Source organism: Hetaerina americana, unplaced genomic scaffold (assembly GCF_022747635.1).
Source record: "Hetaerina americana unplaced genomic scaffold, ioHetAmer1.1.p SCAF_10, whole genome shotgun sequence".
In the NCBI taxonomy this organism is placed as follows: Eukaryota; Metazoa; Arthropoda; class Insecta; order Odonata; family Calopterygidae; genus Hetaerina; species Hetaerina americana.
The window spans coordinates 50,239,549-50,264,062 of NW_027286070.1; the positions used below are offsets into that span (position 1 = coordinate 50,239,549).

At 38.0% G+C, this 24,514-nt stretch overlaps 1 protein-coding gene across 1 annotated transcript in view; it reads left to right on the forward strand.

The window, feature by feature from the left end:
- Wnt2 (Wnt oncogene analog 2) overlaps positions 1-24,029 on the forward strand; it is a 320,844-nt gene extending 296,815 nt beyond the window's left edge. The window contains exons 5-7 of the mRNA XM_071597722.1: positions 2,128-2,411; positions 10,449-10,654; positions 21,909-24,029. Coding sequence (XP_071453823.1) covers positions 2,128-2,411; positions 10,449-10,654; positions 21,909-22,060 — 642 coding nt within the window. The 3' untranslated portion in view covers positions 22,061-24,029. The remainder of the gene's footprint in view (positions 1-2,127; positions 2,412-10,448; positions 10,655-21,908) is intronic.
- The last annotated feature ends 485 nt before the right edge of the window (positions 24,030-24,514 follow it).

Below are 24,514 nucleotides of genomic sequence, written 5' to 3' on the forward strand. Positions count from 1 at the left end.
ATGAGACCTATCTAATTTTATCTCTTCTTCCAATGAATACCATTGTATCGCTAAATTTATTGTACGAACGTGAAAAGTGCTCTATAAGTTTAGCATCCTAAGTGTAATAATATATGGAAATGCGATTATATAAGTATAATAAAATAACACTTATACTACCTTGATCAAAACGTTCCCGGAATAACCACCGTGTGGCGCTCCCATCGTTCCGATTTGAGTTCTGTTTTTTTTGTTAAATTGGTACATCTGTTTTTGATATTCCCTTTAAATCTTAGTGTCATAACTTGACATTTGCAAAAGTTACGTAGCCAAGAGTACATCTATCTCTGTGTGTGTTGGCGATTTTTTACAATTGCAGAAATGGATTTAAATTTGCAACAACGAACTTGTATTAAATTTTGCGTAAAAAACGGATTTAGTGGCGCACGGACGTTGGAAATGTTGGAAAAGTGTTTTGGCAACGATTCTCTAAAAAAAACGGTCGTTTACCAGTGGCACGAGCGGTTCAGAAGTGGTCGTGAGTCAATCGAAGATGATGAACGCAGTGGCAGACCATCGACATCGAAAGTCGGTGAAAAAATTGATAAAGTAAAATAAATGTTGGTCAATAACCGCAAATTAACCATCAGAGAAATAGCGGAGGACTTGAACATTGCCTATGGATCCGCCCAAGACATTGTGGTTAATGATTTGGGTTTCCGTCGTGTAGCAGCAAAGTTGGTGCCGAAAGACCTCAATTTCATGCAAAAAAGAGACCGTGTTGACGTCGCAAAAGACATGATTTGCGAGGCTGAATCCGATCCCACATTCATCAAAAGGATCATTACTGGAGACGAGACGTGGGTTTATGAGTACGACACGCAATCCAGACATCAGGCAAGTGAATGGCGTTCACCAAATGAGCCGAGACCAAAAAAACCACGTCGTTTTCAGTCAAAAAAGAAGGCAATGCTGACGGTTTTCATGGATTACAACGGTGTAGCGCATCATGAATTTTTGCCAGAAGGCCAGACAGTAAACAAAGAGTATTATTTGGGCGTTATGAGACGTTTGCGTGAAGCAATTCGCCGAAAGAGACCAGAAATGTGGGCAGAAAACTCGTGGATTTTGCACCATGATAACGCACCGTCGCACAGTGCTATCATTATTCGTAATTTTTTGACGAAAAATGCAACAAATACCATCCAACAGCCACCGAATTCACCTGATTTGGCTCCCTGTGACTTCTTTCTGTTCAATCGAGTTAAAAAACCATTACGGGGAACGCGTTTTAGCAGCCGAGAGGAAGTAATGGAAAAATCGCAGGAAGCACTGATGGACATACCGAAAACCGACCGTAACTTTTGCAAATGTCAAGTTATGACACTAAGATTTAAAGGGAATATCAACAACAGATGTACCAATTTAACAAAAAAAACAGAACTCAAATCGGAACGATGGGAGCGCCACACGGTGGTTATTCCGGGAACTTTTTGATCAAGGTAGTAATCCTCCACGCTTGAATTTGGTTTTCAGAATATACATTAATAATGAAATAATTAAGAAAATAAGCTACACATTAAGTACTCAATGAATCTAATTTACTAAATGATTTTCACTTCATAATAAATATTTACAATTTCTAAACATGTCATTCATTCTTTGCTGTTATATGAAACAAGAAATACGTCAAATCACAACCATCAGTGAAACTGTGTAGGTATTTACTTTAACGCTAATAATCATTCAATTATTCTTTGAAACATAAGTTATACATTATCCTCAAGTTATACTGAACACAAACCCATAATGAGTAACATATAACTGTGTACCCTTCTTCTATTGTCTGACCTGAATACATGTTTATGAAACTTAGGCTTGGAAAATTTTTTATCTTTTTCAATTATAACAGCGCTCATAGAAATTAAATGCATGTCAACTTGTGCAGTTGTGTAAAAAAACGATTCTATCGGAAGCAATATATATATTCAAGAAATATATATAATATAGACTCCCATAATAGAACCAACTTCTACAACCTCCGAATACATTTGCGCGTTCTATGCCGAGGGCACGAATGCCATTGCCTGCGTGGCCAGCGGTATTTTGAAATGGCAAATAATAATCACTTTGGCATCCATTCGGCAGGCGGTGAGAGCAACACTTTTGACTGAGTGCAAATGCCACGGCGTTTCCGGCAGCTGCACCTTGAAGACGTGCTGGCGCACGCTCCCGCCCTTCCGGGTGGTCGGCGACTACCTGATGAAGAAGTACTCGAGGGCGAGGCCAGTGGCAGCCGTGCAGACGATCGTGCCGTCGTCGCGGCCGGAGGCACCGGCGAGGCCCCACGAAGCGGATCAAGGAGGAACTGGACCTCAGCGGCAGTCGAGGAAGGCGGGATCCCCGGGACCCCGAATCAAACTCGTGCTCAAGTAAGACGTTTCGCCCCTAAACATTGTGCCTCGTCATCCCCAAGGTCGAGGCTTGACTTCACCCCTTCGCATTGCCGGCTGTCAACAGCAATAATCCGTGTTCGTCACCAGCGATGACTTCTTTTGATGATTCTGGAAGAGGATCATTTCACCTGAACCTTCTTAAAACTTTGCATTCAATTTCAGGTTATTGTTGAAGTATGCATGTTCGGCTCGAAAATTGAAATAATTGATATCCATAAAAATAAATTATGTTTTTTAACGTTCCCTTTTTTCTATAAAATTGTGATTGCATTACACGATAACTGACTAAGAAAACAATAAAGTAAAATATATGCCATATGTTTCGAGTTTAAGGTATAATGTATCACATTTGACATTCTGCGATGAATTTTCACCCCGATCCACTCAAAAATGTTCACTAAAATATTTGTTATTTTGTTTTTGATTCATTTTTTACTGGCACATACATAAATTAATGATTGTGTGAATTTCATTACCTAGTAACATGGATTCTAGACAGAACATTCATTACAAGCTTACATATTACCCGTGGGATACAATGGCAGAGAAGAATTTTTTCATGCACGCTGATGTAAAATGCGTAATTAGCGTGAATAAGAATTCAATAAAAGAACTATTATGAATGAATAAAATTTACATATTGTGTACCACCAACCTATACGCTATCCTTGATGATTTATGGGGTCAAGAAGTAAAATGGAAAGCTTTCGTTTGTCAATCTGTCGAAATAAAACCGGAGGGCGGGCGTTAAGTCGAATCCTTTGCTATAATTCGATTATGGTCGCCACCACCCGAATCACCGGTCCTTTCGATCGAAACGGAATGCGGACTGCTTTTAAAGAATCCGTTCCGGTTGTATCACAGCTGTCAGCGGAGGACCTATCCACGCACCCACCCTCGGTGAAATTGAATGCTGCCCGGAGTCATCCGTGTCTTCCGCGGCGATTATCGCCGAGTCTTCCCCGCCCCGGAGAGTCTATCAGTCCTCTCGAGGTGGACCCCTCCTCCCCGGGTGGATTCCGGTTCCGACGGGCCCTTCCCACCGCATCGAAGCACGCGTCCATTCATCAAAACGGGAACGACTACCTAATGCCTCGGAGGGACCGAACGTCATCACCCGACCCGTCCGTACTCTTTAATAGGACGTTCCTCATGAGTTCCGTGAGGACACCAAAACGAATCGACCTCTACAGGGACGCACAGCTTGCCAAATATAAATTGAGGATCGCCCTCGCCCACCTCTTCACGGTAACTCGCGATGCGATCCATCCATCCGTCCGTTTTTTACGTTTCGGACAGCGGAGCAATCAATAATTTCTTTTCTCCTCCCTCCACAACCACCAACGTTTTTGTCTTTCATCGCGTGCCCAATTAGAATTTTTTCGAGGCACTGCCTCGACCGCTCCCTATTGAATGGCGGAATGGTGTCCAAATATTTCGCATCAGAAAGGGCTCGGATTGATATGCGTTTCCTTTTGATTTGGAACGCCCTGAACACTGTCACTAGCCTTTCTCTTAGATGCTAATTGGAGTCGAAACTTGCTAGCTTGAAAAATAGCCTGCGCTCCCGACGGGGTTGTAATTTCCGGAGTAGTTTTGCCCGTAGATGAGGTATGCTCTTGATCTGAGGCTCGTATACGCGTTTGGAGGTAAGAATCAGCGCTTTTGAGTTAGATACCTAGATAAACAGGAAAGAAATCAGGTAACTCGTTTGAAAGGTTTTCGTAAATAATGAAAAATCTTTTGCAGGATATATTTCGTCCATTACGAAGATAACCGACGGCTTTCTCAGGATATGTTCTGCAGCTCAAGAGAAAACTCCATCGGAAATGTAACGGAATGCCTAGGCTCAAATAAAATCAGGAATCCCCAAGGATTAAATGTTTTCCAAAAAGAAAAAATAAATAAAATAAAACCTGCTGGAAACCTCTCTTCTATCAATATATAGGATTTTTAACACGTCCTCTCCATACAGCAAAATGGGCTTTACATTAGCGTTGTATACGAGCTGCAAATCCAACAGAATTCCTTGTGACGCGAGATGAATGTTGAGGCCTCGTTATTTTTTTAAATCATTATTTTTAAAACGAAGAAATATCTATTCGTCGCTTAAATTACATAGAAATGACTTTTCTCGGTGTATTAAAAGTCATATTTGCCTGGATTTATTGACTTCTCTTTATGAAGTAAGTTACTTTACTTGGGTAAAACTCCCGTAAAGGTATGAAATGTCACCACCATACCACCAGGCACTCATTGAAAAAAACATTGTCATAAATAACGAAAGTTATTAGAGGCAGCCTTGCGGAGAGGATACAAACTGGTTATGGTAATTAATCATTCGGGTAAGATTACCGCATTACAGCGCCTCATTTGCATAAGACGGAATTAAGCTTGCACAAATCCTCTCATTCTCCCTCTCTCCCTCCGACACCCCTTCACCTCGTCTTTTGTCCCTCGCCTCATTCTTTCCCACCCTCCCCAACATCCCCCCTCGCCGCTTTTCTTTGTGCCTCGGCTAATCTCTCGCTTTACCGCCCATTCTCCCACTTCCCCTTCCTACAGCACCTCCTCCACATTGCCCCTTCTCCAACCTCCTCTCGAATTCCCTCCCTCCCGCCCCTCTTCTCCATTCATACTTATCACTCTCATCACCTCCGTTCCTTTGACCGACTCAATCTCTTTTTTGTCGCCTCCCACTTTTTCCTCTTTCCGTCAGGGTTCGTCCTAAATTCAACCTCACTTGAGTGGAAGCGGTACCCCCACAACTATGAAATTACACCAACCACAGTGTCAACCCGACTATCGTTTGGATAGTTGAGGGCTTGCATATTACTAAGCCTACTTTTTATTGGTAATCCACCGGTTATGGTAGGTTTTGGATGATACACAAGCTACCAAACACCACAGCGACACCTTGTCTATCTTAACAAAACACATCCCGACATCCAACCTTAAAATAAACCCCTCTTCAATACTGAACACTTCCTTCATCAATTTATTTAATCCAACATCCCGATCCTATACCTGCCCCTTTTTTGCTTTCCTACCATTCTCCCATCTATTGTAGTCTTCAACATCCCATTGGCAGTTAAAATGCTCAGAATCCATCGTATTCGCCTCATTAGGATATCTACCAATAGTCCTCTCTCCTCCTTACACAATGCTCAGCTCTTCCTCGTTTGTTTTCCTTTAAGTTCATTTTCCCTTTTTCATTCTTCTCCACATCCACATTTCAAAAGGCTCCAATCTATGCCTATCATCCGGCTTTAATGGCCATTTTTCCGGGTCGTGTAAAACCACGCTCCAATTCAAAGTTTTGATGAGCCTTTTCTTAGCATCCTCATTCAACGTAATCAATTTTCTCCTTCTCGTGAAAGCTTCTTCACCTAACGCAATTCTTCGTACTATGTCCCTACTACTTTGACCATATTGGCACAGAGCACTTTCAAGATAGGTAAACTGTTCCACCTACCCAGTTTATGAACTTCTATTTTGATATTTGGCTAAGCCTTTCTCTTTCTGGAAAACCGCACTAAGCATAATGCAGCGTGTGAAATTTACATTAGAACGCTTTAGGGCAGTTCCTTTCCCAGTGCCACTTGTCATTTACCAGGAAGATCTGGTATCCGAAAAGTCACTCAGCTTGGGTAAAGCTGTGGCTGCCCGAATATACCACCTTTAATAGAACTCAGTATATCTTGTCAGTGGCCTAGACCTCTACCCGCCCGCCACCCTTCAACAACCAATAGAATAAATATCAATTCAAGGAGAGACGAATCCCTTGCGTGCCTGCAATAAGTTGCAAGTAATAAGACAATGATTCACTGGTAGGTCGGTAAAAGCTTAGGAATGTGCGCACTAACACTAACTCCATGGGTTTTAATTTTCAAGTTTTAATTGGGCCAGATTTTAATGTAGAAAAATATCGCCATTTGAATGTGGTGCACTGCAGGGAAAATCTATGCCACTCCAGTTAAAAATTTCAAAGCCCATTAGCTTATGCAGGGCGAAACATTGTTGGGTAAAACGTTTCGCATTTTCAATTTTATTTCACATGCCCCTTTATTTCTCTCTCCACTAAGGGTTGATTAGACTTCTCCTGTCAATACTCAAAGACAAAAAGATTTCACCATCCCTCTGCTTCCGACTGGAGAATTCATTCTCCGAGAATGAAGCTTAAACCAGTCTTCCAGACTTAGCTGAACCGCGCGGTTGTTCATTCAGACGTGTCAATGGACTGTACAAGTTTGGACATTTATTTTATGCAATTGTCTCTATTATAGTCCATTCTCAACCAAGGAATATCCCCAAAAAGAAAGAACCTAAGAATAAGCTAAGAAGAAATTCCTAAAAAGTATAAAAATAATTGCATCCACCTTCTACGCTTCTCAGAAAATATTTTTAAAAAGCTGTATTGAAAGAGTATAATATCATAAATTTGGAAACTGGTCGAAATAGTTATCTGCATAAGAGTGAATAAATGTCCCATCGTAAAAAGAGACTTTCAGAGATTTTCATTTAGTGTCTCTGTCGTGCAGAATAACTAATGAGTAGTCATTTCGGCCCCCATAACCAATGAAAAACAAGTAATCTAAATGAATAATTAGTCAACACAGGGATTATACATCCATAAACCCCTGGAATCGAGGAAAACTAAAAAAACAAAACGTGACATTTAATTATTTCGTCCTACCTGGAATAAAATTTTATAGATCCTATTAGTGGTAAAGTTGTGGAAAGCTATTATATTTCAGATTCATATAAAACCTTCTAACATGCAAAATTTAAAGTAAAATATGACCTTGCATTTAAATCTTCTTTCCAATCGTAACTTAAAAAATTCATTATGGACAGCTTCGGTTTCGTAATGCAAACCTGTTTTCCTCCTAGTTGGTGGCATCTGAGTTCTTTTCACGGAAAGGTTCGTTCCGTTCGGTGTGAAATGTCCATTTCTCTCGCCTTTACAAAGTGCGCATTGAGATGTTCCTGAAGTCGGAGGCTTTGAGTGTTAAATTTGACAAATAAAAATTGTTAATCGAATTTTGTTGAGCAAAAATTTCCCCAGTATATGGCTTGTGTTTCTGTCGTTTATTTTATAAAATAACGACCTAAGCTGGTGATGAAAAAGAGGTCTTCGATTGAGAAAATCACTATCTACTACACTGCATGACCCTCCGCTTAAAACATTGGAAAAGTAACATGCATGCATTTCATTTTCAAAAACCATGCACTCAACTGCACCACACAATACAGCATAGAGAATTAATAAAACAACATAAAATACATAGGAGGAATCTTTTTTCGTGAGCATGAATAGCCAGTGTATTGTGAAAAAAATAGAGATAGCTACTGGATCAATTCATTTTGGTGGAATACAGCATACATTACCAATCATCGTTATATTTGATTACTTAAATTGATAGACAAACTTTGAATTCTCTAACTAGTCAATTATTCCTTCTTGGGGATGTGGTCATCATTGATCTACGACTGCTTTTCACAAATACCCAACTGCTAATTTTTCACCATGCAGTTGAACGATGGTCTTCGACTGATGGTTTCAAAGATATCTCAAGCATGTTACAGCACGTTGTACACAGGAAAGTAAATGATTATTCATGATCTGTCATGACATTGTGGAGTAAAAAACAGGTAGCATGGGATTGGTTATTATATATTCGAGATTACTTTAATTTATTCGAATTAATTATTAGATGCAACCTTGAACATAGGAGGAATACATGGGGTACACATTAATCATGCGGGTTTAGATGTTGGAAAATGTGATGAAATGGTAACAAAGAGATGGTTCTCTGGATTCAGTTATGGAGTATGGGCCATATTTTAATCCGCAGGAAAAAGAGTAATTTAAAGAATGAGATGGAATCCTAAAAAATGAAATTTATATTCCCTAAATGGGCTTCAAGATATATCAGAATGGGAGTTGCTGTACGCGAATCGGGCAAGCGAGAATAAGACTAAAAGGTTACAGGATGCTAGAGAGTACTTGTGACTTCGTGAGAAGAGTTAGGACACAAACCATCAAACCATTCTGATCGTGATAATAGAATAATAATTTCTTCATAGACAAATTAAACACTCCTACATCTGCCCTTGCACAATTCGTGACCCTAAAGTTATCAAGGTTAACCACTCCAAATTATTATCGATGAATGAATGTAATAAGGTGGCCTTTTATAAACTACCGTTTACTCTTTCGTCTTTATTGCTTTCAGAGAATTAGTGATCGGCTTATTTCCCTGATATTCTCGGCTATAGAACCAGAATGGTTTCGAATCCTCGTTGAAAATCAGTACGGTTTCCGAAAGGGTAGTTCCTACGAGGGACAACTTGCGCTTTTTGTTCATGATAATCTTATTTCGGGAAAAAGCAGTGTTTCAGTGGACGCGGTTTTTCTAGATTTTAAGAAAGCCTTCGATAAAGTACCTCAATAGTAAACTACTCACTAAGCTAGAAGCATATGGCATGGATAAAAATATCCTGGGTTGCATTAAAAACTTTTTGAATGGTCATGAAAAAAGAGTAATGATAGATGGAGTTAGCGCAAATGAAGTAGAAGTTACTTCAGGTGTTCCCCAGGGAAGTGTTATCGGACCTCTTCTATTCCTACTTTACTTCAATGACATTGACTCCGTAGTAACAACGAAGATACTTGTATTTGACGAAGATGCAGTTGTTTACCGTGATATCCTTGAGTTTTTGGAATAAAAAGCAATTCCCTCCCAAACGCCTGCTGCATCGGGAAAACCGAAATGGAATGTGTACACTCGGTTAAACGCTTAGGGGTTACCTAAGTGCCTTGACGTCTTAATGATTTCCTAACTTCCACGTTTTATCATTTAGGTTCCTTGTCATCTTTTATTAATTTTGGAATGAACCTGTTGACTGCTGTGTATGCTTGTTGAGTGTGTCATACTACGGATGTGATTCCACGTATCTTCAGTACTTTAGTGTTTACTATCCATCTTAAAATTTACAAATCATATTGTAACACGCACCTTAAGTTATAATACTCCCCATTTTTAAACAGGTAAATGTTTCTTTTGAGCGTCTTATTTTTGACCCCATAAAGGGAAAATTTAGCATTCAATGCTCATTTGCCGCTGATTCCTTTAATAGCTTCTTTATATTAGACAATTTGACTCACTCACGACCTCTCCTGGGTGAAACACATACGGTGAATATGTGGATAAGCTAACAAAAAATTGGGATTTATTAGAATAGTCCCGGTTAAATGTGATGAAATGGTCAATGAGAAATTTTATCTTTCGCTGTTTAGGCTTCTTTTAGAATATGCTGCTAGTACGAGGTCTGTTCGAAAGGTATCACGACTTTTGTGTTTTTTCAAAAATTATTTATTTATTCGTGAATATCTATTTTGTTCCCTTCAAAGTAATCCCTATTAGATATTAAACACTTGTGCCAACGTTTTTTCCAATCTTCGAAGCCCTTATCACAAAAAAAAACAATAAACAAATGTACAAAACATGTAAACAAAAACTCATTTTTTGTGATCTTGTTCAGCTTCTCCTTTGATGCAGTTTTCATTTCGTCTACCGTAGCGTAGCGCCGTCCTTTCATGGGTCTCTTCAGTTTCGGGAACAAGAAAAAGTCACTGGGGGTATCTGGGGAATACGGTGGCTACGGCATCATTAGTGTGTTGTTTTTGGCCAAAAGTTCCCATAAAAGCAACGATATGTGAGCGGTTGCCATGGTGCAGAAGCCAATATTTATTCTTCCACAAATTCGGACGTTTGTGGTGGATCGCTTCGCGCAAATTGCGCATAACTTGCAGGTACGAGGGCAATTAAAAAAGTATAGTCTCCTATTAAATGAAAAATTAAATTTATTCTCAACTTCGTGTGCATCTTAGGAAAGGCTGAGCATTAAGCTATTTTTCTACATAGTCACCTTGACGATCAATCACTTTTTGCATCCTTGTAACCCTGGTCTCATTCAATGTTTTTCTCTCTTTCTCCTCCACTGCAGAACCATCCCCACGCCGAGGATGGGCCGGCGGTCGGACCGGCACGACGACGTGATGGTTCGAGCGGCCCGGAGGGGACTGAACCGTGGCCGGCCACCCAAGGGGTCCGAGCTGGTGTACCTGCAGAAGTCACCCAACTACTGCGAGAAGGATATGTCCAAAGGATCTCTGGGGACGGCGGGCAGAAAGTGCAACCGAACCTCCAAGGGTAATTCTTTCTCCAAGTCCTCGCGCGGCACAAGGGGTGTGGGGAGTCGAATGCAAATGTTCACCAACTCCAGAGCTTGGGAAGTTATTTCCATTGACTTTGATGCATTTAGTGTGAGTCGTGGTGCCTAGAGCTCGTTTTACTATCCACGCCCTGGATATGACGTGAATTTCCTTATTTATCAGTGCAATACAACCTAATTAGCCAAATTCGAAATTTTGCAGCGAAAAAATCACTGAAATAGGTCGGGAATACAACATGGATTCCTCTATTCCCAACCGAACGATAAAGCTTACGCCATGGTTAATATACTCTTGCACTATAAATATTTCGTTAATGGATCAGCAATCGACGCATCCTCGTTTGAATCCTGAAAGGGGCGACCGATGTTTAACCCCATACAATTTCATATTTGTTTGCGCCAAATTACTGTTGCAGCATGTTTTGCATTTTCTTTGAACTTTTTTAGCTAGTGATAGTACCTCATTAAAGCTCCTCACGTTAGATACTACATGAGTAGGCCTTGTTTATTTTTGTGCGTTCACCATACCAGGAACGTAGTTCTCGGGACATGATAACCAGCCTCTAATCAGGAACGGAACAGGCCATTTGCAACGCCTCATCAATATAGTTATTGACGGAAAGGGACGATAATAAATGGCCGATCTTACCTGAATAAAAATGCCGATTAAATTAATATTTATACTGTTTCCTTTCTGCTTGGAGATTTAAAGGCAAATTAATGAGGAAATCGCTTGAGATAAAAGGAATTCGTTGGATTACGAGTCTCTTTAAAATCAGTAGCCTCCACCACTCAGATCCCGATTACAAGTCATCAAGAAGCATTAAGGGAAATCGGGGCTAAAGGCATCCAAAACAATCGGGACTGTCACCTACGAACCAATTATCGACTATCGAAAATTGTTCCGACCTGATTTCTACATTACTTATAAGAAATAAAGATTTAGGGTTCCATAATTATTCAAGTATATTGAATTTGGCTCAGTTATTTTTATTTTTACTCAAGGTGGGGTAGGATCTAACTTTAATTTTTTTCTTTTGAATGTTCTCATTAACACGGAACACATTGGCAGGAAATACACAGTATGAATGTCCCATGAAATAATTAGAATATATTGGGGAAAAACTTTATAGCAGATAAAAGTGCAAATATCTAAAGCTCTTCAAAATAGCACCATTATGCATTAACATACCGAAGCCTGCGCCTCTGCCACGCTTTTGGTACGCTTCCTGGAAGGCGCCGACGGAAATCTTCCTCACGAACCTCGTCTCGGCCTCATTGACATAATCCAGTGGTCCAACATGGTACTCAAAAGGGTTATATTGAGTCTTACTCACAGATCCATGTATCTTCACCAGTAACTACCTATTTTAAAAAGGTCAGGTCACTTTCACACTGATCCAAGAGGTCTAAGGCAGTTTTTTCACGCAAGCAGATTTCTGACAGCACCTTGGGGGCCCTCTTGGCATACTTATCTCATGGCTAAATCTTCTGTTAGAATGCAATGCTCTGTAGTTTCCGAAGTATTGAACTCTGCTAACATCCTGAAACTTGAAGGTCAATCAGAATTAAGCATGTGTCTTACCTTTTGCACATTTTCATCACACCCTGTTGTTGATGGATGTCCAGGGTATTCCGCATCGTCAACCTCCTGGTTACCCTCTCATAACACCCTGTGCTGGCAGAAAACCATCACTTATGACATTTCTCCATTTCCATAAGAATCTTTAACCATAGTCATGATCTCCGAATCCGATTTCCCTATAGTCGAGACCAATTTACTCTCGTGCATTTTATGGTTGGAATTTGATTCATCGAAATATTAATAAATGATAGACGTGTTGTCGTTACTTTTGGCTAATCACAAAGTTAGACACTCAAAAAAAATTATGAAGGAATTCATAAAATGGTATTTAAAAGGAACGTTGTGAGAACGTACTTTATTAAGTTTTACTCATTTAGGTACATTTAAGAACCTTTATTAAATTTAAACGGAATTGGATAATTCGAACTCAATTTGTGGCTAATAGGGAATTGAATAAATTTATCACCCACTGATTAAAGATTAGCATCGGAATGTCGCCGAATCATTTACCATGAACGTCAGGATATCTTCAACTACGTCAACGTCAGGATATCTACCATTCCAAAATTGGGTGTGAGATATAATTACAAAATATCTGCCAAAAAAAATTGCATTTTTGACAGATACAGGTAAAGACAAAGTTAGAAAAATATTTAAAGAATCAAGACAGTATTTTAAAATACAAATTAATAATTCATTACAGGCGGTCATTCGAATCTGCAATATATTTATGTATTATGATAATTCCAATTCCTATTACTTCACATAAAATTACTACGATGTAATGTTAAGCATACAAAACAAAATAACTTTCAGTAATGGTAGAGTAAGCCGTTTGCCATCGGCCATTTGCTGCGTAATAAAATGCATTTTACATGTATGTAGTCCTTTTATTTTAACAAAAAGTATCAATCGTAATTATTCTGCCTCTTTTCCTTCAGTACCATTCATGAAGTCATGTTCTCACCTACCAGACAGCAGATTACTAGACTATTGCACCCCTCAAGTAGGTGAAATAAGATTTCTCACGTGATCTATTTTTTACGAAAGCTGTTTCGTTGTCGGCACGGAAACACGGCTCTTTGCCATTATAATTGAGCTTTGCTAATCTGAAAGATCACCACAATGACAATTCCAGCTGTCCACTCCCCGGGAGATCGCCTAGTAAATCCGAGCAAAGAGCCAAGACGATTTACTCGACCAATTTCCTTGGAGCAACATTATATTTAAATAATCCATGCCATCTTGAATGAAGCCGGCGCGGAGTGGAGTTTTGATGGCGCACGCTGAAACTTTCCGTAATTCGATACACCCTCGGAACAAATTCCTTTCGCCGTAATTACTAGGATAGTGAGGACTTATGGGGCCGAGGCGGCCGGGACTGGTTTATTCGAATCATGATCAGGTGCGGCTCTGGAATCCTGCCAACGTGGTTACACGCTGTGACACCTCGCTTGTGCACGATTCGCAGCCATTCTCACTGCAGAACCCCCCTCCCCCGCCACCAGATGTAGGTACCCCCACAAACGCAATGGTGACTGAGTTAATACCTGTGTGAAGAAGGTGCTGGGGAGATTCATGGTGAGCGATCGTATCGCGCGCATCGCCAACAATTCAAAGGAGAGTTTCGAGGAATGAGCTCTCCCGGTTCGAGGGACAAAGCCTTCGGTTAGCCAGAGGATGCGCTTTCCCCCGCATTATGATCGCTCCCCTCCCCTTTCTGTCGGTCACCCTTCGCCCATCATCCCCTACTTCTCCTTTTCCTCTCCTCCCCGACCTCTAACTTTTCTGATCTGACGAGATGTCCATCTTGAGCACCTGGCAGTCAGCCGTCCGACCCCCTTCGTTTGTCATCGTGACGCGCCAATGAATGTCATCTCCGACGGTCCGTCTCGGATTAGCACGCTCGAGTCCGGGGGGGGGATGGAAGGGAGAGATCTTTGGGAATCCCTTTTTGCATGTCGCACAATACCCCTGGATGATAGGCGCTATGCGGGGCGCTTTTGCGATCGACAATGACCGTTCAGGAGACGTTGTTGACCACGTGACAATGATACCCACTCGTATGCATCCGGAAATGCATTGTCCCGAGTCCATACGCTCTCCATTTATAGCCACGGGGAACTCTGCGGATAACCACGGGAACGTGAGTGGTTCTACCCAATACGATGGCCTTTACTTGATAAAGGGTAAGGTAAAGACACCGCCTTTTTTATGCAAATTCGGGTGAAAGTAGTGTGCTCTTGGATATAATGAAAGGTTATACTTAATAAATGAAACAGTTTCTGGCGTCACTTGGTGGAAATTCTTCATATTAAAATTAAATTTAAAATACTTCGCCTTTCCACATAAACGCATGTTTATGTGGAAAGGCGAAGTATTTTAAATTTAATTTCAATAGGTTATACTTAGTTTTCTGTTCGCATTTGTTAGAGTATTTAATCTTATAGCTTTTGTAATCGCCAATTATGCGATAGATGAAAGAGTAGTCACTTGAATCTGTCCGCGCCAGAGTCTATTTATCTTACTTTATATTAGAAATAAATTTCTTTTACTTTGACTCCTTTCGGTTTTTATCTCAATGACACTCTAAAAAATATCTACGAACCGTTAAAGAAAATCTTACCCAATATTGTTTTCCATCAGTTTGATGTATTCAATATTTTAATCTGAACAACAGCGCGGGCATGAAAATTTCATTGGACTCCACAATATAGTTGACGTTCGTCCATGGGTCTCACAATCAATTGTCGTTGAAAGGTGTCAGTTCCAACGCCAAGGATGATTTTTATACGGCCCTCATGCCAAGCGACCAACACAGTGCAATTTCTATTCCATTTCGTGAAAGAGCAACTACACCGTATGAATTTATCCTTACGATATCAACGTACAGCCATTTTTAGCAATCGGTCTCCAAAACGTTTTTTAGATTTCCCAAATTCTTTTAAAATCAATTTCAATCATACTACCAAATAAACTGATTGTGAGGAGCATTAATACGTTTCGATCATATTAATATTGACTTCGTTTTATCTTATTAGAGTACTTTTAAGCGTAACGTCGTATACAATCGTTGAATTAACATTTTAATAGCCTAAATATATTTCCAAGTATTTCCCAGTATGAATAATATTCAAATCAAAAATATAAGTTGTGTTTTTACGATATGGTTATATGCATGTTACTTTAGAATTTTATTGTGTATTTATTTGCATAATATTTGAATTTTTTCATAATTCAGACGATATCGATTTTAAACTACTGATGATAGACCTTTTTTTTAATGAAATGAGAGTAAATATTACATTCTCCTGTATTCATTATGAATCAAAAACCGATTTAGCTCCATTATAATGGTTGGGAAATGATGAGGATGGACAAAAAAACCCACAAATCCCTTGCCTTATTTGGATCAAAAGAAACTCGGAATTCAATTACGTACGTGTATCGCAATAAATAACATACAAATTGAACAGAGAGTTTTGAATTTTTTTCTAGACTATTTTCCATAAATACCTGTAAGTCATAAATTTTTGCAAAAGATAAAACTGTCGAAATTTTCAAGCGGCAGCAAAGCTTAACGTTTTAGCTGGTAACCTCTTCGGATTTATGTAAAGATTAATACAAGAAATTTCCACAATTCGTAGATAACATAATTTCGCCCCGTAAATATATGAAGTTCTGCCAATCCAAAGAATGGTGAATAGATTCATGAGTAACAGTTACATATTATTAATGTTAGAATATGAGAGATAAATTTAAATATTTAATTATCACGGGTTCTTGCTTCCTACCATGGCCGTCTAAATAAATTATCGCCGTTGCAGCAACGAATAACTCTACAATAGTAACTTTGGCTTGTTTAATTTTAAATATTTTTGGCCATTTCTTTATTTTTTCCAGCATAATAACTATTAATTTTATTCGATCAATACCATTAGAGGTGCAAGGTTTATGGAAGGCGTTTTTGTGTAATTATGTGTCGAAATATATTCCACATGAAATAGTAGCGATGTAAACTAAAATAATATTGCTTGCATGATTTCGGCATATGGACAGTAATCAAATGTCAGTCAGATTGCTTTTTAAACTGATAGGGTGAGCAGTCCTGTCATGTAAACAGTCCTGCCATAAGATTTAGAAGTTCATTTAGTACTCTTAGTTTAGTATGTCACCAAGAGTAAAGTTTTCTATCGCTTACTTGTCCCTACTCCCACCTAATCGTAAAACTCAATAGTTAACCTTTTTAGGAATTATACCGAATATTATGTAATTCATTTATGGGAGCGTTTTCTGCGTGAAATGTTCTACGCATTACGAAAATATTTCTGATAATATTTCACACGAAAAAGGAATTATCTATATTACTATTATTTTGGCAAATCATGCGCGAAAGTTACAAAGCACTCTATGAATATAGCGGACGTCACGTGAATGTTGACTTATCTTTTTTCTTAAGTCTGGAATATATTTTAGCGTTTTTTTTCAACTAATCTACATAAAGGAATCTCCTATTGAAAAAAGTGACAAAAAATTACAAAAACTAAAACAATTGGTACTATATTGACTTCTAGATTGATTGCTTCAAATCTTTAGATTGCATGCGCAAGGGTGACAGCTAAACCTGCGATGCATTATTAATAAATATAGTACGTCTATATGCATCCGTCTACGTTTACAATTCTCACAGATTCTGCCTGAAAACTCAAGGAAGAAATATGAAATAAGACGAAAATCTGGAAGTCACGAAACCATTATATGAACATTTAGGTGACAGCAGAATAAAAAGATGATAACATATTATAATCAGTTTGAACCGATTGACTAGCATATTAAGAATAATTAATAATGCTAATAAGAATACTATTAATGATTAATAAGAATACTATTAATGATTAATAAGAATACTATTAGGAGGTCTACAGGAAAAAAACAAATATGGCCCTTGCTGTAGAAACAAATAAGGAAGGACAATGTAATATACCTACCTGGCAATTGTAGAGATTTGAAAACCTTTAAACTATGTAGCTTGGAATGCCATGATATAAATTATAAAGATGGCAGAGGCTAAGCACAAGGACAAGAGGTTGATCTTCAGTCCATGTAGGAACAGAAAAGTCATTATCAGATACGGAAACGCTGTGGAGACAAGAAAGAGAAATAATTCAACGTTACCCGCTATCACCTTCTATTTTAATGCATTCAAGAAACTGTGCCTCAGTTATCAATCCGAAGGCCGGTTTGCTAGGTGAGGGTAGATTTCACCAAGCAGTGGCCCGACAGCCATTGAAACACATTTAATGGCGATTATTTCATTTCCCTGTGCTGCCTATGATGCTTATCCCTGAAAGATATGATACCTGAAAAATCTCACACATTGAAACTTAGGGGATCCAGAACGATTTCTCGGAGTCGTACCCGGGCCCTCCGGTCAGTAGCCAAGCATGATACTCACTGAGTTAGCATATTTTCTTCAAGATGCTAAGCATAAATATATCAAGAAAAAAATATTGAAGCTGGGGAAAATATGCACATAGGTTAAATAGATGTGATAATATTTGCAAAGGGCTTTAAAATCATCACTGATTCAAAATACAGCAAGCAAAAAATAATAATAAAAGATATTGATAAAATGTTCATCATCTGCTCCCATGATATGCAAATTAGTAGGGAGAAGAAAAAAGTACTATCCTGCGGTGAGTAATGAGTGGGAAGTGTAAATTTGGACGTGGAATACGTTTTCCCTGGTTACCTCTCTCTCTGGTACTTCAATATACGGGTAATATAATAATCACTATTACTACTTATTACAACACATTTTGGCAATCATTCAGATGGCAAGGTAAAGTTTAACCAATCAATTTTTAAAAAGCAGTTACTACATAAACAACGAATTAATGAAATTAGTTTTTACTATAATATCATCTTAAAATATTTCTATTATATTGTTCATATTCTTTCATAAATAGTGTAATATTTTTTACACCAACAACTTCATAAATATTCTTGGTGTGCGCATATTGCTTTGGTAATAACTGTGATTATTATCATTTGGTGGTCTACCTTTTTGATGAACACTGACTGAACAACTGTTTATTTCATAGCCTCACTTGACTTAAGATTTGACTGAGTTGACAGGCCTAAGAATTAGTCTACGAAGGATGGCAGCAGTAAATGAGAAAACATAAGCAGACTGAGTAAGGCAAAAATATGGTTTCGAAGAATGAAGAGGCTACTTGCCTAAGTATTTACTTAATCTTGAGAAAGTGTTTGCTGAAAGGTTGTGCTTAGGGTACTCTTTTGTACAGGAAAGAACATAGACAATTGGGACAGAGGAAAACGAGATGATTATATGCTTTCAAAACCCATTGTTAAAGAAGAGACTGAGGATGAACTGGAAAGACTGAGTGGAAAATATAGGGGTCTCAAATTCATGTATATATATAGTATATATATATATATATATATATATATATATACATATATATACATATACATATATATATATATATGTATATATACATATATATATATGTATATATACATATATATATATTCATACATATATAGTATATATATACACTCGTGTGTGTATATATATATGTGAGAGAGAGAAAATATTTGTGATGGCGAATACAACAGAAAGGAGATTGTATGGTATAGAATGTATTACGGCACTAGTGATAGAAGATATCAGAATTAAATCTCGTCATTACTATCACATATTCCAGATCCGCATTTATCAGCATGATTTTGATACGAGGATAGATATAATCCCAAACTAAATCCTAAAGCTAGTGAATTTCATATATTTGGAGTCGGTAGGGGCAACCGACGCACGGATTCCCACTGAGCTTAAAATCTCATCGCTTGACTTCTTAAACAGGGTTTTCCAAATGCATCACATGAGATTCATACACTGCCGGTGGTAGCCATTCTTTCTATCCGCTAAATTAACACGCTTTTCTTACGTCTCAATATTTTTAGCAATATGCTCCTGGGTTAAGGCATTGTTTTCATGTGCTTTGCCACTTAAAACTCATACTTTTAAACCCCTACTAATATGATACAAAGCATCGTTCAACTCACTAGTGCACGCAGCAATAACAAATCTTTATCTCTGCAAACGAGCTTTTTACCACTCTGAATTTTATCCAAATTGTTTATTCTTTTCCTCCCTATACCTCTCTTTCCCAGCACTCTCTTTGCTATTGCCGTCTTCAGAATTTCATTCCTTATCAGTATCTCTTGGATTATTTAGGGCCCATCTTCGAATTCCTCCAAGCAGTCCTCTCTCTTCCCCTATCATGCCTATAACTTCGTTTGTTTTCTCCCCGCCCATTATATTTTCTCAATTTTTCTCCACAGCCACGTTTCTAAAGCTACCTTTCCACTTGCCTAATCGTTAGTTTGCCATCGGCAAACCATTGTTTCATTCATTTTTTGTATGGTAATAAGTCCATTTATTATGAGCCAGATGCATAAAAAATTATATATATATATATATATATATATATATATATATATATATATATATATATATATATATATATATATATATATATGTATATATGAACCGGGTCGCGGGGTAGTCCAGTGGGTAGAGCTTCGGACTACTGACCGGAGGGTCCAGGGTTCGATTCCCGGGCATGTATGACGTTACTTTAAGTGCATTAATATTTAAGGCAGTATATTTTAATTTCAGAAAGCAAATCATCTTCAAAATGAATTCCATAAAAACAGAATGCGCCTATATCAACAATAAGTCGTAAACGTAAACGCTTGACACATTGCATATCGATGAGGTAGGTTTTTTACTCACTTACCATTACATTACACTGCCTTCACATGACCATTCCCTCCGCCCTCTCATCCACTACCAGCTGATCTATAAGGTGCACATATAATGATATTCGTTCTAATGTTTCATTTCCACTCTGCCTGGTGAATATTATTCGAATAGCTGCTATTTAGAAAACTTCATGTACCATGATAATAGCATCTGCGATTTCTGATAACCACATTAATCAACCCGGAAGTTGCTTAGGTAGATGAGGGAAGAGAGCACCTTAACTTAGCCTAGCCATTACCAAGCCCAACCAATTCACACATCAGGGTGGGAAGTCCATTCCTTCCAGTTGCACCGGGAATCGAAACGGAATATCTGTTCAGTATCCAAACGTTCTACCCGCTAGACTACCCCATCACCTACAACAGCATACCATAAATATCATAAAATAATGTATCTCCTTAAAAGAACAGGCATCAAGTTTCGAGTTACCTATTTATTTTACATGGAAATCTTGAATCTTGTGAGAAATATCGCATTAAAATATGATGAGCAAAATCAAGAAAAATTAATTAAATACTGACTTATGGAAAAATTCGTTTTTGGAATTATTTTTCATTCCAAACGCCTGAGTGCAGTATTCATACTAGTTACTAGTGAAATAGAATTGTCATCTATGGTTGTTTATTTGGAAACATGCTTCCATTTGCATACCTTTCAATTCCTTATATTAATTATCAGGAGCTAGTATCAGGTGATTAAAAATCTTGGAAAACATTGGGAATGACCAATCATTCTTTTAAACCTCATTTTAGGCATTCTAGGAATGGCTTTTCATGTTGAAGAGAGGTGCAAGACGGCTTGAGTTAAAGCTTTGCCAAAATTTGTCAAATATTGGCGTCGCCAGTTACCGAATGCGTTAGCTATCAAATTTCTTCCTACGATAGGTGAGGCTTGATTGACTTGCATGATATGAGCTATATCACCATTTACGACAATTGGGTATGCATGAAGCCCATTCTGGCAATGAAGATAAAATTATTAAATTCCCCGATAAAACGTGACATTTTTATGAGAGATGGAGATTAAAACGGTACCCGATTATTATACCGATATTTTTTTCTTCACTCGGTAGAGGGCAGAACGTCAAGCGAGCAAGGTAGGAGGAGGGAAAGGATAGGCGTGTTGGACAGGATGAAAGGAGCTACGTAGAATATAGAAGGGATATAAGAAGACCTTATTATAGTCTACGGTAACAGTTTGCTTTGTTGAGTTAGGCTAAGAAATGTAGAGGTGTTGAGTTTATGTCCATCCAAAACCTACCTTTAAAGGTAGATTACCAATTAATAAATTCTTTCCTATTACAAGTTTGCCGAAATTATTCATAAATTAAAAGATGAGCTATATCTCAATGCTTTTAATTTAATTATTGATTAGCGGTACGGGTAAATTAAAAGAGTGTACTTTATTGAAGAGTAATAGCATCTTTAAGTAGTGCGTGTCAGTAATGTACGTTTCAATATGATTAATTTGGATGTTAATTCATTAATTAAAATGACTAAAAAGTACTTAGGGATTATTTTTAAACTATTTACTTTTGTTAAAACGTTTAAGAAAGAATTCCTGAGGCTTAAATAGCAATATTTCTTAGAATTTTTAAAAGAAGTAACTTGAATGTCCACTTTTGCTAACATAATGTTTTCCAAGTACAAGATATGTATGAAGAATGTAGATGGATAAAGAATGTTTCCTCTACCCTATTAAGTTAACGTTCTCCTTAAGTGTATCTCATTAATAGTCAATACTCTGGTGCATTTCTAACTATTTTACTGACATATCTACGTTTGGTTTTTCATAGGTACCGATGGTTGTGATTTACTCTGCTGTGGACGTGGGTACAACACTCATCAGCTCACGAGAGTGTGGCAGTGCCGGTGTAAGTTTCATTGGTGCTGCCACGTTCGATGCGCAACTTGCTCGGAAAAGGTGGAAGAGTATACGTGCAAGTGAGTGTAAATTGGAAGAATTTGAGGACCAAAGCCCGGAAGATTGGAATCACAGTCGAAATCGAAATTCTACGACAGGACACCGAATATTATGCTAATAATACTCAATGTGGGCAAACTCTTCCTGGCCGTTGAAGCACCTTAGTCCACAATTGAAAAGAAAAAACTTTTATAGACGAATAATTATCGTGATTTAAGGTAAGCCTTATGGGCCCAAAACGATTTGCGAATGGTGTGACGTGAAAATTCGTGGAATGAGTGCACTCTTTCGTAAGACAATTTGCTGCAGGGTGAATGTGTCGAATAGTTCATTCAGTTGTCAAGTGGTTTTTATTTTAAGGCTGTTTATTAGTGCAAACCCACTCCAATCAGGTGAGTTGACAACTGGTGACACTGGTTTGTCTTTACCAAGGTCAATATTTTAGACTTTAAATATTGAAGTCCGAATTTGGTGGAGACCACCAGGAGCAGTTGAACATATAGTATATTTGACTTGCAGCGTCAAAGAGGGCTCTTCCACAGCAATCCATTGCAACCAAGTGAATATAGGTAGTAGTTATTGGATAATTACACCCGTATCAGCAGAAATGCTTTATTTTTGTAATACATTTTAGTGCCCCCTTAATTTCTCGGCGCGTCTGTGCCAAATTAGAAGCGCATGCGAAAGCTTTTGGAGTAACAAATCTGCAGAAGCATGAGCCATCACGTTCCTGGTATATTTATTCGGGATTCTCTATACATTCCGGGTCGATGACCGTCTTACTGGTGAAATATTCCTGCAGAAACTAAATATGCAGTTGTCAAAATGTTAATTAACAGCGCGCCGTCCATCTCATTTATTTATTGAAAGGAGTGAATTAAAAAGGTTAGTGATAATTTATTTTTATTTTCATCATGACGGCGCTTCTTTTATGCCTGCAATTTTTCACGACAGTGTGACTCAGACTATCTACCAAAATGTATCTAGATTACAAGTTACCCTCGAATACATCTCCTGCAGATCGGCGTAGAATTTTGGCACTATTATTTGACTACCCCACTCATTGCGCGGCTGTATCGTATTTCGGATTACGTGAATCTTTTCCGAATGTGGTCATTGCGTTGTTCCCAATGCAAGACCAGTTCCGTTTCTTTTTGTGTTACTCTCTAACCTCAAGTAGGTGAATTTTCTCGAAGCTTTTACTAAATGAAAATGCTCAGTATTATAATGTCATTCCATAGGGAGGGGTGGTGAAACTTCTCAAAACGAATTAATGAGCCAAAATACCATTATTTTATGGTCCAATTCATAATTTTTAACTCTGCTTTTCACATAAACTATTGTTTACCTCAACTTCGGAACAACTTAAGATTAGTTGATAAATCATTCAAGCATGACATTTATCGTATCTCTTTTTGATGGAAACATTCGCAATTCAAATGAAAGGGTACAAGGAGACAAACGATACCCAAGACCTCATATTTGTTCGTGTGCAAATTTGCTAAGTATAACTGGTTCAATTTTCAAATGTACACTTGATTAGGTAATGTCATTCATTTGACAGTTGAAATTAAAACTGGAAAAAAGTCCTCTGCCAATAGATCCCTATTAAAGGTTTCTGCAGTCAGAAGATTATTACTGTCAATTGAAAGTAAATGCTGCTGAGGTTTGGTAGTACAGGGTTTACTTAAGCAGGGGTGCTCTTAAAAGTGGAATTTTAAGTGCTGAATGATTATCTCGACGCAATTGAGTTGCATTCATAAACTACCGATATATAAAACTTTTGATACGTTGGATTATTTCACCGCATGACCACATAATATGGTGCAGGATTTCAGCTTAAAAATTCGAACGATAGCCTAGTTGGAGTGCTTAAAAGCTAGAGATATGTGCATCTTAAGCTTCAAAGTTTTAAGCTTCTTGTCTTGGAATACCGTATAAATGAAGGAAGAGCTCATGGATTGCCTGTGAATTAGTTTTAAATGTAAATAAAAAATGCTTCGTATTTATTTTATTGCAATAATAAAGGCATAAATAATGTTTTGTACTGTAATGCTATTCCAGCGATTTTGTTTCATTTCCCTTTCACCACATCTGCTGCGTTCAAATATTAACAGAAATATCAAAAATAGTATTTTCCCAGGGAATGATGAGTAAAGATCAAATGATTCGTACTCTTTTCACTCTACTCAAATCTATTCTAATTAATTTTGAACAATACACCCGTTTTCTAAGAAAAGACTTAGGGGGTGATTCTTAATTTACCATTTTCATTATTTCCTTATCAAATATCTATGATCATGAATTTCTTATCACTAAATAAAATATTTTCAAATTTATTTCCTCATTCATGCACAAAAATTTTCACCGCGGCCTACACTGATCTAAAATATATTTTATTTTGTCGGTTGTAGTATTGGTGGGGTAGTAGTGGCATGGAACTCTTTTTAAGCCCAAAGCGATCCAAGTCTAAGTTTG